At 39.0% G+C, this 14,226-nt stretch overlaps 1 protein-coding gene across 2 annotated transcripts in view; it reads left to right on the forward strand.

Moving 5' to 3' along the window:
- The window catches only part of LOC106067251 (uncharacterized), a 38,778-nt gene extending 25,362 nt beyond the window's left edge, over window positions 1-13,416 (forward strand). For both annotated transcript variants that reach the window (XM_056025793.1, XM_013226406.2), the window contains exon 2: window positions 9,628-13,416. In XM_056025793.1, the coding sequence (XP_055881768.1) occupies window positions 9,632-11,788 (2,157 nt within the window). In that variant the 5' untranslated portion in view covers window positions 9,628-9,631 and the 3' untranslated portion in view covers window positions 11,789-13,416. The remainder of the gene's footprint in view (window positions 1-9,627) is intronic.
- The last annotated feature ends 810 nt before the right edge of the window (window positions 13,417-14,226 follow it).

The raw sequence follows: 14,226 nt of genomic DNA on the forward strand, positions 1-14,226 counted from the left end.
AGCCAGTCCGCCCTTGAAGCATCGGAAGAGGAAGATATTGAATTTCTAAATTTGGGTTCCAAAGAAATATATAAACAAAGAAATATCGGAAATTTATGTTTTATTATGTTTTTAAGGTTGTTTTTTTAAATGAAGTTTTCCAAACCCTCACGGATCACACAACGAGAACTTACAACGCCCCCCTCTCTCAAGCTTTCGCGATCGAATTTAATTTCGTCTAGGGGGTGGGCGCCGCTGGTGAGTACTGCTAACATTATAATATATGCAATAGTCGATTGAACTTTGATAATTAGTTTTTATTCTGTAAAAGAAACGAGCAAGTCATGTGACAGTCAGGTGACAAGTTAGGTGACAGTCAGGTCCTACAAAACCTAACAATATGCACACACAAAAAAATAAATAAAAAATAGTTTCATTATGTTTAAGTTCTATTATTAAATACCAGCTAAGTAATTAAGCAATCAAGAAAATTCAGAGAGTTTTTGTTACAAAAACGCGTAGGTGACCCTTGTGGATATGTATTACCCCCATTGTGCATTACCCATAATCTAGTGCTAAAAAATAATGGTGAATATTGCTGAATAACACAAACTGACTTTTAAATATGTTTTTACTTATATTTTCGTCTACTTCAGATAGCTAAAAATGTTTTGATACTTATTCAGATATTTCTGAATGTTTAGATTACAATGTCCAAATTTACCCCCGTTTGATTATTTTTTGAATTTTTTGCCGTACCTACTCACAGCTTGAGACATTCTTATTTAACTTAAAAATATTTACATACTTGGAGGCTTTCTCGAATTCAGTATGTAACATTTTAGTTGACGTCTACTGTTTCATTCTTCCTTCCGTAGGACCAGAACTCGATAGAACATGCATAATACTAATAGCTGTAGACTCTCCAATGTGGGATGGTCCACTACATTATTGATGGCTTGCGGGTTTATTATTGATGAGGCCTGGCTCTTGTACTGAGGGCGACTCTTTTTATTATTAATGGCGCCATGCTCCATTTTTAATGACACACGACTAAAATATTCATAGCACCTGACTATTACACTGATGACGTCTGCTTGCATTATTGAAAGCATCCCTTTAATAACATTGACCTACTCTTTGCCAGCCTGTATGCAATACTTTAGTTCAAAATATCTTTATAAAATACTAGAGTTTACCCATTGGCGGTGCTCAAGAGTTAGAACACAATCTATTATTTTACTCTACAATGCTAAGTCTAGCTATTGAGTTACAATTACTATTTTTAACCCACTATATCAATGGATGATTACAATGTGGGACCTAAAGTCCTTGAAAATATGTTTTGGTCTCAGGTAGAATAAAAATTCAGAGTCTTGATTACATGTTTGTCACATTCACTGCCCCCCCCCCCCCCAGCAATCAATTTTAAACTAAACAATTTTTTTTAGCTTCCCCTTGCTGTCTATAGGGCAGATGTTGTAAAGGTCACCTGTTTCTGTGGCCCACGATTAACGAGGGCGTCATGTGAACAACACAACGACCAGCCGCTTTACTTTTCCCAACTAACGTCAGGTACACATTAGAGTTGGGTCGACTCAGGGGCACCCTAAAGTCCCAAAATTAAATATCCCCAGTCTTCACTGAGACTCCAACTCATGACCCCTCGGTTCGGAAGCAAGGCACTTTACCACTCAACCACCGCAAGTCATTATAAAGCGCTCCACAAAAAAAAAGATAACTTTGATGGGATCAATTTTTTAAATGATTAACTTGGTTGATTATTCCTCTCCATTTGAAAAGAAAAGAAAAAGCGCTTGTTTTCACACAAGCTCATAGACGGCCTAAGTTGGTCCGTTGTTTGGTGAGCAATGCAAGTCAATATATATATATAAATCTACGGTAGTCATTCAAACCTTTGAGTTAGGAAAAGATCAAATGAAACATTTCTATGGATGGGAATATAACAATCCTTGCACTACGAGTTATCAGAAGCCCCAATCCTGGCTTCCTCTATACAAAATGTACTTTTAAAACACGATCGCATGCGGACAATTTCATTGCAGAACCAGCGAAACTAATGGAGAGGGTTTCTTTTGTCACAATATGACATGTGACGAGCATAGACTCTGTCATTTCACATATCTTCAACCTACATTGAATGATATAAAAGTAAATTGGTATATGATGATTTAAAAATTATTCCACAATAAATGACAAAGTTGTTTTGTTATCAAAATATTCCTAACTGTGACATATAACAACGCATGCCTAAATTTTAATATGTAGTTATTGAAAGAAAAATGCTACATGTAATTTTGGTAGAAGTTGGCCTGAATAAGATTGTACCCCTTGAAGCTGTCCCTAGAATGAATGAAATCATCGTTTTAGCTACTGTCATTGTATCATGGGCGTAGCCAGGACTTTTTTTCGGGGGGGGGGGGGTTTCACCCGCGACCCCCCCCCCCCAGCGAAATTTTCTTTTTATATGTATTTATGTGTGTGTGTACATAATCTTTATTGCATTCTGACTCTTCATTCTTTCGGAAGACGTTTATTGTGCCCTAGAATAGGTTCTTCCATGAGTTAGTGGGAAAATTGTAGATTCCCGCAAATACTAGCAAGGGGGTTCTGGGGGAGCACTAGGAGCTCCCCCAGCGCGGGGCGAAGCCCCCGCCGCCAAGCACTATTTCTGATATTGAAAGCCAACAAAATGCATATTCTGAGGTATCTACAGTGCATTTTCCTGCTATTAAAAAGTTTTATTTCAAAAACCTAATGTGCTATTCTTACTGACTTAGACCCTCCCGCGCCGTTTGGCGCATTTGCTGTCAAGCTGTTTCCATAAAATTGTAGATTCCCTGCCATTACTAGCAATGGGGTCTGGGGAGCGCTAGCGCGGGGCGAAGCCCCGCCGCCAAGCACTATTTCTGGTATTGAAAGCCAACAAAATGCATATTCTGAGGTATCCACAGTGCATTTGCCTGCCATTAAAAAGTTTTATTTCAAAAACCTAATGTGCTATTTTTACTGACTTAGACCCTCCCGCGCCGTTCGGAGCATTTGACGTCAAGCTGTTTCCATAAAAATCTGTCACTGGTAATGTCTAAAGCCTCTTCCCACCTGCCATAAGGACCTCAATGAAAGAGTGGCGTCAAGTTGTACTAGGATATCATTGCAACTCTTCTTAAGCGTAATCCATTTTGTCGGAGAACATGTCCCGCAAACCTCATGCGTCGCTCTCTCACAATCTTACTAAAGGGTCGACTCCCAGTTCGGCATAGGATTTCCTTGATTTAAACCCGATCTCTATAACGGACTCCTAAAATCTGTCTAAGCCATCTTTGTTGAGCCACTGTACATTTAGTATTATTCAATTTCGGCAGATTACTATTCACTGCAGTTTATTAAGGGAGCCCTGCCACTGATAAAAATGTGTAACCACTCTTGAATACGCTCTTGGAATTAAGTGACTGTAGTTTGCTTTAGATTTTATATCCAAAAAAAAAGTTTTATCTTCAAAATCATCTGTTGGGGGTTTTCCACCTCAAAATGCTCTGTAGGGGGATCTTAAACTCAAAACCATCTGGAGGGGTTTTAAACTTTTAACAAACTCCATCTGTAGAAGAGGGGTTTAAACTCAAAACCCCAGATTGGATTGGCTACGCTCAAATAATTTTAGTGTGTAATTTGCTTTTTTTTTATATTGAAAAGGTATTTTTAGCATTAAACCCCTCTGAATGGGGGTTTAAACTCAAAACCCCTTTTGGCAACGCTCATAGCATTTTGAGTGCGTAATTTGCTTTTTTTTCTTACACTGAAGATGTATTTTTTAGCCTCAAACTCCCCTGGCTGGGGGTTTAAACTCAAAACCCCTTTGGCTGCATTCATAGATTTTAGTGTGAGTAATTTGCTTTTATTTATATTGAAGAGGTACTTTTTAGCTTCAAACTCCACTGGAGGGGAGTTTAATCTCAAAACCCCTTTGACTACACACAAAACATTTTGAGTGTATAATTTGCTTTGTTTTTATTATTAAAGAGCTATTTTTTACCTTCAAACCCCGCTGAAGTGGGGTTTAAACTAAAAACTAAGTCAAAACCCATTTAGCTACGCTCATAACATTTTGAGTGCGTTATTAACTTTTTTTATATTGAAGAGGGGGTTTATCGTAAATTTTGGAGGGGGTTTTAAAATCAAAATCTCCCTTAACTGTGCTCTTGGAATTAGGAGATTTTCGTTTGCATTTTTGTTTTGTTTTGTTTTATAGAAGAGGGGGGGGGGTAACTGCAAAAACCCCACGTAGGGGGTTTAAAACTCAAAACCCCTAGTAGGGGGTTTTAAACTCAAAACCCCTGGTAGGGGTTTTTAAACTCGAACCCCCCTTGTAGGGGGTTTTAAACTCAAAACCCCCTGGTAAGGGGTTTTAAACTCAAAACCCCATTGGTTGTGCTGGGGCAATTGATGGTTTAGTATTAAAATCTCACCTAAAATAAACAAAATCAAAGCAAAAAATCATTCACTAAATTCCGGTCGGGGGGGGGATTTCATTTCGGGGGGGGGGGGGGGTTTGAACCCCAAGAACCCCCCCCCCCCCTGGCTACGCCCATGCATTGTATAGTAGGCTAACTTTTAAGGAAAATTTTAAAGATAATGTCAATTCTCTGTTTTAAAAATGGTGTGGCGTAATTAGATTGAAGAAAATTACCATGAAACATCTTACAACAAACAAAGATCATTATGGTCTGAGACAAAGGATGGTGAGATCAGAATATTCTAGAAATTGAGAGAAGAAAGATTAGATTTAAGATAGACAGACAGACAGACAGAGTGAATTAATATTAGCTTTGCAAGAAGGAGCAATTACTTCTAGTGTGGTAACAAAGGACATTGTATTTTGTTTTATTTTTCTTAAAGAGCACTTAGTTAAAGTTCATAATTATTCTGTGAATGACAATGGTATTCCATTGTTTTTGTTACTTTATAAATCACATCTATCATGTTTTTAGACATGAAGTTTTTCTACTGTGATCGAATATTAAAACTGTAGGAACGATATTGAACCGTATAAAAAAAAGGAACTGTTATCACAGAGGTCAATAATCGGTCCAATTTTAATCGTTTCCAAACAATGCTGCTTCCAATAGATTGCTGAATACATGAATGATTAATAAGGTTTTAACGACCAATTATTATGAGGGAAAAAAACAACACAGTTGCCGCACACAAAAATCTAACCCCCACTACCGCGTGACATTCAAGTTTGTCTTGCTGCTACACGCTGGAGACATGTAGGAGAGATTAGCAGAGTGAACGTTCCTGCTCGCGGCAATTCTTTCATAGGACAGAATCTCATGCATTTTGTAATGTGGAAACGGGGGAATAATCCACTCATCTGAACGCTCCAGTTAGAGCCCATTTCTAGCTTTTGAAAATTTAACGGCAACAGACATTAAATATGCAACTGTCTGTAGTGAAGCATACTCCATGAATTTGATAAGATATAGAGTACTTACAGCATACCTACAGCTTACCATTACATAACGAAGCATTTCGAGTATGTATCGAATCATTCATATTTTTTACCATGCAATGTCCATGAATACAGCGGCGTATCCAGTAAGTGCGGTGTCCCCTTTCATTCAGACCATCAGACCATTTTTAAAATACAAGTACTTTTTTTTACAGAGCTTATATCAACTCACTCTGTCTGTCTGTCTGTCTGTCTGGTAAAAAATGTGTACATTTGTTTTTTTGCCCACTTCCCATTCTCGGATCACACTGAAACTTTCCTCAATTATGCATTGTTCTTGCCAAAACATGAATCAATGAAAAACATTAACCAATTAGTTAATTAATTATTGTTAATTAATTATTTTGTTTGATATCGAAATCAGGGGAATACATGCTACTTTATGAGATATGTCTATGTGCATATGAATTTATTTCCCATATGACGTTTTTTTCCACGTTTTATCTCCCACTTTCCAGCCTTGGATCAAGTTGAAATTTTATATAATTATTCATTGTCAATGACAATACATGAATCAATCAAAAATTAACCAGTTAGTTAATCAATAAGTAGTATTTAATTAATTTTGATTTATATAGCAGAAAGGAAGCTTAACCCTGCCATCTTGAGATAAATGGCAGTAGTTGGCGGTTCTTTCCCTTGGATAAGCTTTTTTTTTTTTTTTAATTTTTTTCTTTTGCTTGTTTAAAATGTTACGCTGTGAACTCCAATTAACTTCTACTCACAGTACTCTCAATCAGACCGATATTACACCAGCTGCATCCTAGTTCAAACATTCATTGGCATTCTTTTTTCTTACAAATTTGTAGCCTTTTTTTAAAAACAAACTTATATCAACTCTGTCTGTCAGTCTGGTAATACATTTATTTTATAAGGATCCGTTGACACTTTTACCATTGTGACCTTAGATGCATTTTTTTTACCAATGCGCGAATCTATGAATGAAGCTTGAGTTATTATTGAAGAAGTTCATGACCTTTTATAAAAAGTTACCTCCCCTGAAGTTTTTTATTTGAAAAGTGGTGTAATTTTTTGAAAAATCTGCTTGCATATATAATTTAAAAAATTAGATGGTTCACTTTGAGAAAAGAAAAAAGTAGCAGTTGCATCAGAACTTTGATTAATCTTAAATGTCATGATGTCTATTTTTCATTTTATCTTCTAGTTTCTGAGATCTAAACGGGACGGACGGACAGACAGGCCACACAAGACTAATAGCGTCTTTTCCCTTTTTGGGGGCGCTAAAAAAACCTATGTAGATCTGGCCAGGCTTAAAAAAAAAGCAAAAAAAAAAAAAAACGTATAAGGGATATAGCTGCACATTTACAGCCTTATTTTTCAACACTGTGAGAATTATCTCTCTTTATTGAATCAATCGAAATTAATTAATTGGCTAAGCTTTTAAAGAATTGTTTCACATTTGGTTAGGAACACAGAATAATTTTGTTAAGTTTCAACTTCATCCGAGAATGGGAAATGGGAAAAATAACGTTTACAAAAGTTGTACCAGACATCCAGACGGAGTGAGTAGATATAAGCTTTGTAATAATAATTAAGGTACTGCTCATTTCTGAATAGGATAGTCTAGAGATTTACTTGGGCTATAATGACGTAGGAGGAAATTGAGTGAAGTTTTGTAAGTGCTGTGTATTTTGTGTTTCTTTCTTTTAACGACCGACAGTACTAGTTAGTGTACAATACTATGCAACTAGAAATATCCAAATAACTGTAGAATATCTATCCCAAATTAATAAATTAAAAACAAATCTAATTTGTCTTCAAACTCTCATTCTCCCAACTACACACAAACACACACTGAGTGTGTGTGTCACTATGAATGTAAGTAGACGTCCGGTGCCCCCCACCCCACCCCCCTACAGACAGACCTAGCCATCACACTCTCTCAGTCCTCATCATTTATTTACTCGCGCGCCACTGTGCTGTTAAAATATTTTATGTTTTTAAATTTGCTTTCACTGAACAAAGAGCTTTCATACTTCTATTATTTAAGAAGCTTGAAAATTGCATTTGCTTCCCCAACTCACCCTCCTCCTTTTTATGTAGTTCTAATTCGAATCTTCGGAGTTGTTTTTCTTTTATCCCATACAGTAGAACCAACAGTACTTTTGATTAAAAAAAATGAAAGACATGATGAAAAAAAAAAAAAATTTCTGTTTTTGCTGAATCTTGATTTTTCTCCATTTAAAAACAAATCCTCTGACAGAAATAGTAGTGTGAAAAGTTTGATGGTAAACAGCAACCTAGTGGACAATGTTCAGACTGCAACTGTTTGTTGGCTTGCTGAATAGTTGAATGCATCCCGAAGCACTGGGTTATTAAATGGCTTCAGCTGGTGAATAATGCAACCAAGGTTTAGGGGGGACATTTGCTCCCATCAACCTACGCTGGGCCAGGGAGGAAGATTGAAGACAAAAAAGGTTACGGGAGAAATGAGGAGGGGAGGAGGTGTGCCTGTGTGGGAGTGTGAGGGATGGGGAATCAAAAAAAGTGTTTGGTTGTTAAAGGCGCAGGTATTGACTCTAAAAATGAAAGCCCATAAACAAGCAAACACGGTGACTTAAGGAAAACCCGTTGCAAGGGTCAAATAGTTGAATTGTGAGTAGTGTGGCCAGCTAAATAACAGAGCACACAGAATTAATGGACTGAGTCAGTGACGCTCAAACTACGGCACGCGGGCCAGATTTGGTCCGTAACTCGATTGCTGGCCAGCCCTTCGAAATATTAGGATAGATGAGTTACTTGGTAACCTAGCAAGGGGGCTGGAATTCAAACCCGCTCGAGGTGAGTTGTGTTTGCTGAGCGCCCAAAGGCAGCACGGAAACCTACATCCCTTCTTCTACCCCAAACGTCTATAAAAGCGATAGGACCAGAGCTCCTCGAGCAGGCTGTTAGAGCATGTAAGATGTGCTAGATAGGACCATATCTCCTCGAGCAGGCTATTAGAGCATGTAAGATGTGCTAGATAGGACCAGAGCTCCTCGAGCAGGCTATTAGAGCATGTAAGATGTGCTAGATAGGACCAGAGCTCCTCGAGCAGGCTATTAGAGCATGTAAGATGTGCTAGATAGGACCAGAGCTCCTCGAGCAGGCTATTAGAGCATGTAAGATGTGCTAGATAGGACCAGAGCTCCTCAAGCAGGCTATTAGAGCATGTAAGATGTGCTAGATAGGACCAGAGCTCCTCGAGCAGGCTATTAGAGCATGTAAGATGTGCTAGATAGGACCAGAGCTCCTCGAGCAGGCTATTAGAGCATGTAAGATGTGCTAGATAGGACCAGAGCTCCTCAAGCAGGCTATTAGAGCATGTAAGATGTGCTAGATAGGACCAGAGCTCCTCGAGCAGGCTATTAGAGCATGTAAGATGTGCTAGGTAGGACCAGATCTACTCGAGCAGGCTATTAGAGCATGTAAGATGTGCTAGATAGGACCAGATCTCCTCGAGCAGGCTATTAGAGCATGTAAGATGTGCTAGATAGGACCAGATCTCCTCGAGCAGGCTATTAGAGCATGTAAGATGTGCTAGATAGGACCAGACCTCCTCGAGCAGGCTATTAGAGCATGTAAGATGCGCTAGGCAAAAACTCATTTTAAAAAAAGGGAAGCTACCGTCGCTTGGTTCTCATTTGACACGCGGAGTTTTATGCAGCAATGCATCACGTGACAACGGATGAAGTGGACGACACGCTTTCTAAAAGTCAAGAATAATGTGAAGAAATGGATTTGAAGCTACAATTTTCTCACTTATACTTTTTTTTTTTAATTGAAAAAAAGAACATGTCAGATAGCTATTATACGTTAGTGTATAGTTCTGAGAAATAATTGTTTTGATACATCTATTTTTTAATGCTATTCTCTGAAACTTTCCGAATGTTATTAATGACAGTTGTCATTGATGAATATCTAACCCAAAGAAATGAAACCGGATCGACATATTTAATGCTATTTCTGTGTGTTTTTGAATTTCTTTTCTCACATTGTTAACATTTCATTTTATCAGACAAATTTGTTTTTTTTTAATACATTTTTTTTGTTCTGTGAGCACATCGATCTATCAAAACACTGTTTTAAAGGCGCTATTTTTGTTCTCTCTCTAGGGCAATGGACACTCTGGAGGTAGCTGACGTTGTGGTCAAGAAAGAGCCCGTTGAAACTGTCAGCAATGAGAATGACGAAGCAGGGGCTCAACTCCAAGTATCGACTGAGACGACTAATTCCCTTCCGCAAGGTCGACTACGTTACGTCAGCAGACGTGGGCGACCACCAGGAGGAGGCTACTCCATGAAGACGCATTCACATTACATCAGCTTCAACTCCTCAGCAGGTGATCTCAGTCGTCATCCCACTCTTTCAGGGTCGATGTCAGCCCAAGATTTGCTGAAAAGCAACCTAGGAGCAGACGGCATCGATCTAAGGCGTTTCGGGATTCATGGTTTTGAAAATGACAAGAGCTCTTTCAGGTGTGACGGTTGTGATGTTGTGTTTTCAAGCCGTGACACATACGCCATGCACATGCTTCTTAGGGCCAAAAACGAGTCGTGCGTTGCACTACCTACCTCAGCGATCTCCCCAAACCCTGAAAACCCAACCCCTAGAGAAAAGTTTGAGCGAGAACTCCGCCAACAAGCCATGCTAATGGCCCTCAGAAATCAAGCCGCGGTGATGAGCAAGGCGGCTGCGGCCATGATGCCTTCACCAGGCATGCTTCCTGAAAGCATTCAGCCTTTAACGTCCCCCGGCATCTCCACAAAAGATGAAATTGATTTATCAAACACGGCCATGGCCGAGCGAGCTTTAAACTTTGGAAGTTTGTTTTGTATTGATGCTTTTGGCGTCTATGTTGATCCAAAGCAGTACAGACGCTTTTTGAACGAGTACGGTCTGCAGTCTTCCTCATCTTCGAACTCGCTGGTTTCGATGCTAGAGCAGATGAGCTGCAGTGTGTGCGGCGAGGTGTTCAGCAACAAAGACGCCCTGGCCATGCATGTGATGTACCACACGCGAGACGAAGACAGTGAAAACAAGTCAGGAGTGCTGTGGCCGGATGTGTCAATCAACATGTCGTCCAAAAATCAGATTTTATCAAGTTCATCCAACTCGTCTTCATCTACTTCGCCCGGGCCATGCCCAGCATTGAGTAGCAAGTCTGGGACAGGGGAAGACAAAAAAGTCAAACACACGCAGAGCCAAGACAGGGAGCTCACTGCGGAGAGAGTAGCTGAACTTAAGCGCATGGCTATAGAGTCTTCTCTGAGGTCACCTCCCAAAAAAACATCAGGGCGAACTCTGTCCAGACCTAAAAGTGTATCCCATGACGTGACCGTGGGTGCCACAGCACAGACTCGACCTCTCTCTGCGGACGACGCCATGATGCTTAGCAACGGTTGTTCCAAAAATAAAGATGGCTCCAAAACACAGCAACAAAAGGATTTTTATGACACAGGGTTTTACAGAAAACGAGGCGCCGATGGTGACAGCAATGAGTCTAAAGAAGATGCTGCTATAGATAAGACGAACAATCCCAAACGATTGCGAGAAGAGACAAGTCATCCATTGACTTCAACTAAGGAAATCCACTCTAATGAAACAAGTCTACAAGATGCTCACTTATCTGGGGAAACAAAAGTAGACTCAGATAAAACACGATCGATTCCTTATCTTGAAGCTATCATGGCTCAAGAAGCAGTGCTGGTACCAGTAGAAGCTCTAGAGTCAGATGAAGAAAACAGCAAAACGAAAGACGACGCCGGCGAAGAAATGTCAGCGCTGGATTTTAGCAGAACTGGACGCGAGCGTGCTGCTGGACTTGAGAGATCGTCTTGGTACTCAGCTCCAATCAAACAGAACACTGACCTCGATACACGACATCGTGATGGAAATGAAACCAAAGAACAAACAGACAGAAGCTCCATCAATCGTAATCTTTACTACGCTAACACCTCTGACTCAACCGAAAACAACAGACTCAACCACAGTCACTTCACTGGGATGAACGGAACGTGTTTCACGTCCAAATCGAACAGAATGAGTTTCGAGTACCAGCAGAACGAGAGACCTCCTAGAGGTTCTCAAACAGAATCACAAGGGCGTGCCGGAGAGGCTCGTTACTGTCCGCACTGCGAGATCCTCTTTTTGGACGTCACCCTGTTTCACCTCCACATGGGGCTGCACAACGTGAACAACCCCTGGCAGTGTAACACTTGTGGACTGGTGTGTGCAGGGCGACTTGACTTTAACACTCATGTACTGCATTACTAGCCTCATCTTGTAGGCTCATGTCCAGTGATATCATTCAACTGAAGTCGTGTTCAAGTGCACCTTTACTTTATAATAGTCTATACTTACTATTTGACTTGCCCATGGGTATACATTTCATTGAATACTGAAATAGTGTTATAAATACTTCAAACTAAAAGAACTTAAATCTGGAAAACTATAATTATGAAGTCACTTTTCTATTAATTATTTTGAGTCCTCTTCAATTTGTTGTTTTGTTTTCCCATACCAACCTCTCAGTCTGTAGTACATCAACTGCTTCATAAACGATCATTCCATCTGAATTGTAAACAATCGACATTGACTTCTGGCGAATGTTTTACTTGTGTTTTGTTAACTTATCGCACTGTATTGTTCTATTTCCACTTCACATGGGAACATTGAAATAGAATACAAGTTTTGTTTATCCATTAATGTAAAAAGTTTTCATTAAAACAAAACTCTGATCCTGAACAAAATGGTTTCTTCTTCTTTTAGAAACAAAAAGTAGTGCGTTAAGATCAGAGATCCTTTGGTATACAGAGTGTCTAGTAAAAGAGAATATCAGCGCAGCATTGCCTTCAATTCCAAGTACATTGCACACATTTATTAAAGCCAAATAGAGTGGCAGCTCTAACTATAGGAATTCAATAGTATAGTCGATAATACTATTTGACAATTATTGTGAGCATATTGATCTATTTATTACAATTTGACATTCAGTGCTGTTTAATGTTGATAAGTAGGTCATAGATAAGGAAAGCATATTCAATCATAATCAATATCAAGTAGCCTACAAAATAAGTCATTCTCAAAGTATTAAATTTAAAAAAAGTCAATGCACACTAAAGTTTGAGCATTTATTCAAAAACGAAGTTGACAGATCATCTTGCACTTTTGTATTCTGTTGTTGTCTGTTCTACTCACAGTCATCTCACACGACAGTGTGCACCACTGAGAACACAGTCATCTCACACGACAGTGTGCACCACTGAGAACACAGTCATCTCACACGACAATGTGCACCACTGAGAACACAGTCATCTCACACGACAGTGTGCACCACTGAGAACACAGTCATCTCACGCGATAGTGCGCACCATTGAGAACCGAGCCGAGACAGCATTGTTTTAGAGACAAAAACAACAACAGAGAAACTTCCTTCTGATAAAAAAATTAACAAAAAAGACAAACAAACAAAGAAGAAAAACATTTTAAAAAATACTTAAAACAACAACAACAAAGCATATATTAAATGTAATTGTATCAATTAGTTTATATCAGTCACGTAATTATATGATTGATATACTTATACATAATAAATCTGTGCCATTAGAAATATATTTACTAATTGTTTTTGTTTCGCTTTTAGCTTTCTCAATGCGCTGTGATTCTGTCAATTGTCTGGTCCAGTTGGGAAAGGGGGAGGGACATGAAAGCAGTGAATATTGATACTGACTACTGGGAAGACATAGCCCTAGACCGCAGCACTATGTGGAGAGAGATACTGACTATTGGGAAGACATAGCCCTAGACCGCAGCACTATGTGGAGAGAGATACTGACTATTGGGAAGACATAGCCCTAGACCGCAGCTCTATGTGGAGAGAGATGATAACCAAGAAAGCGATAGGTTGGGACAAAAATTTGGGCTTCAGCCGTGGAAGAAAAGCGTGCCAAAGGAAAAATGGCTGGCTCCTCTAACACCAAAGTGAAAGCCACCTTAAGCTGCGATATATGTGGACGGAAGTGTCTCTCCAAAATAGTGCTCCACAGTCACAAGACAAAGTTTCTACGAAATGAGCCATAGTCGTTACGACTGAAGTAAGCCCACAGAATGATTACATTATCATGACACGAGAGACGAGAGAGAGAGAGAGAGAGAGAGAGAGAGAGAGAGAGACCGTATATAACTTAATTAAACTATAAACATAACATATTGCCTTTTATTGCCATCTACACTATGAGTTCAGAAAGAAACTGACCATTTTCTTGTTCCAATTAAAAGAGAACCCAATATCTAAATTAAAGGTTAAATTGTAATTAACATTGTCTGTCTCTAACCAGGTCCAGACATGATCGATGTCCATCTCTCAGATGAAGTTACATTATATTAATACATCAGCAACACAAGTAACAGAGGACGTATTATGGGTTTTGTTTGTCAGGAGAAAAAAAAATCAACAACTAAATATTAATAAGATATAACATTTGTGTATACAGCCAACAGAAATGTCTATAATAATAAAATAATTGTTTTCATCTCACTGGAGATTAAACTTTATTTAGTGTAGAGTTCTATAGGAGCTACTCAAGTCAAGTTACATTACAAATATCACTTTCATTCTAAATTCAATAGTTAAGCCAGACAATACATATACTATTGCTATATATTTCTCCTCAGCTGTAATAAATCTAATAGCTATATAGTATGAACATTCT

The sequence above is a fragment of the Biomphalaria glabrata genome, chromosome 4, assembly GCF_947242115.1.
Source record: "Biomphalaria glabrata chromosome 4, xgBioGlab47.1, whole genome shotgun sequence".
Classification (NCBI taxonomy): domain Eukaryota; kingdom Metazoa; phylum Mollusca; class Gastropoda; family Planorbidae; genus Biomphalaria; species Biomphalaria glabrata.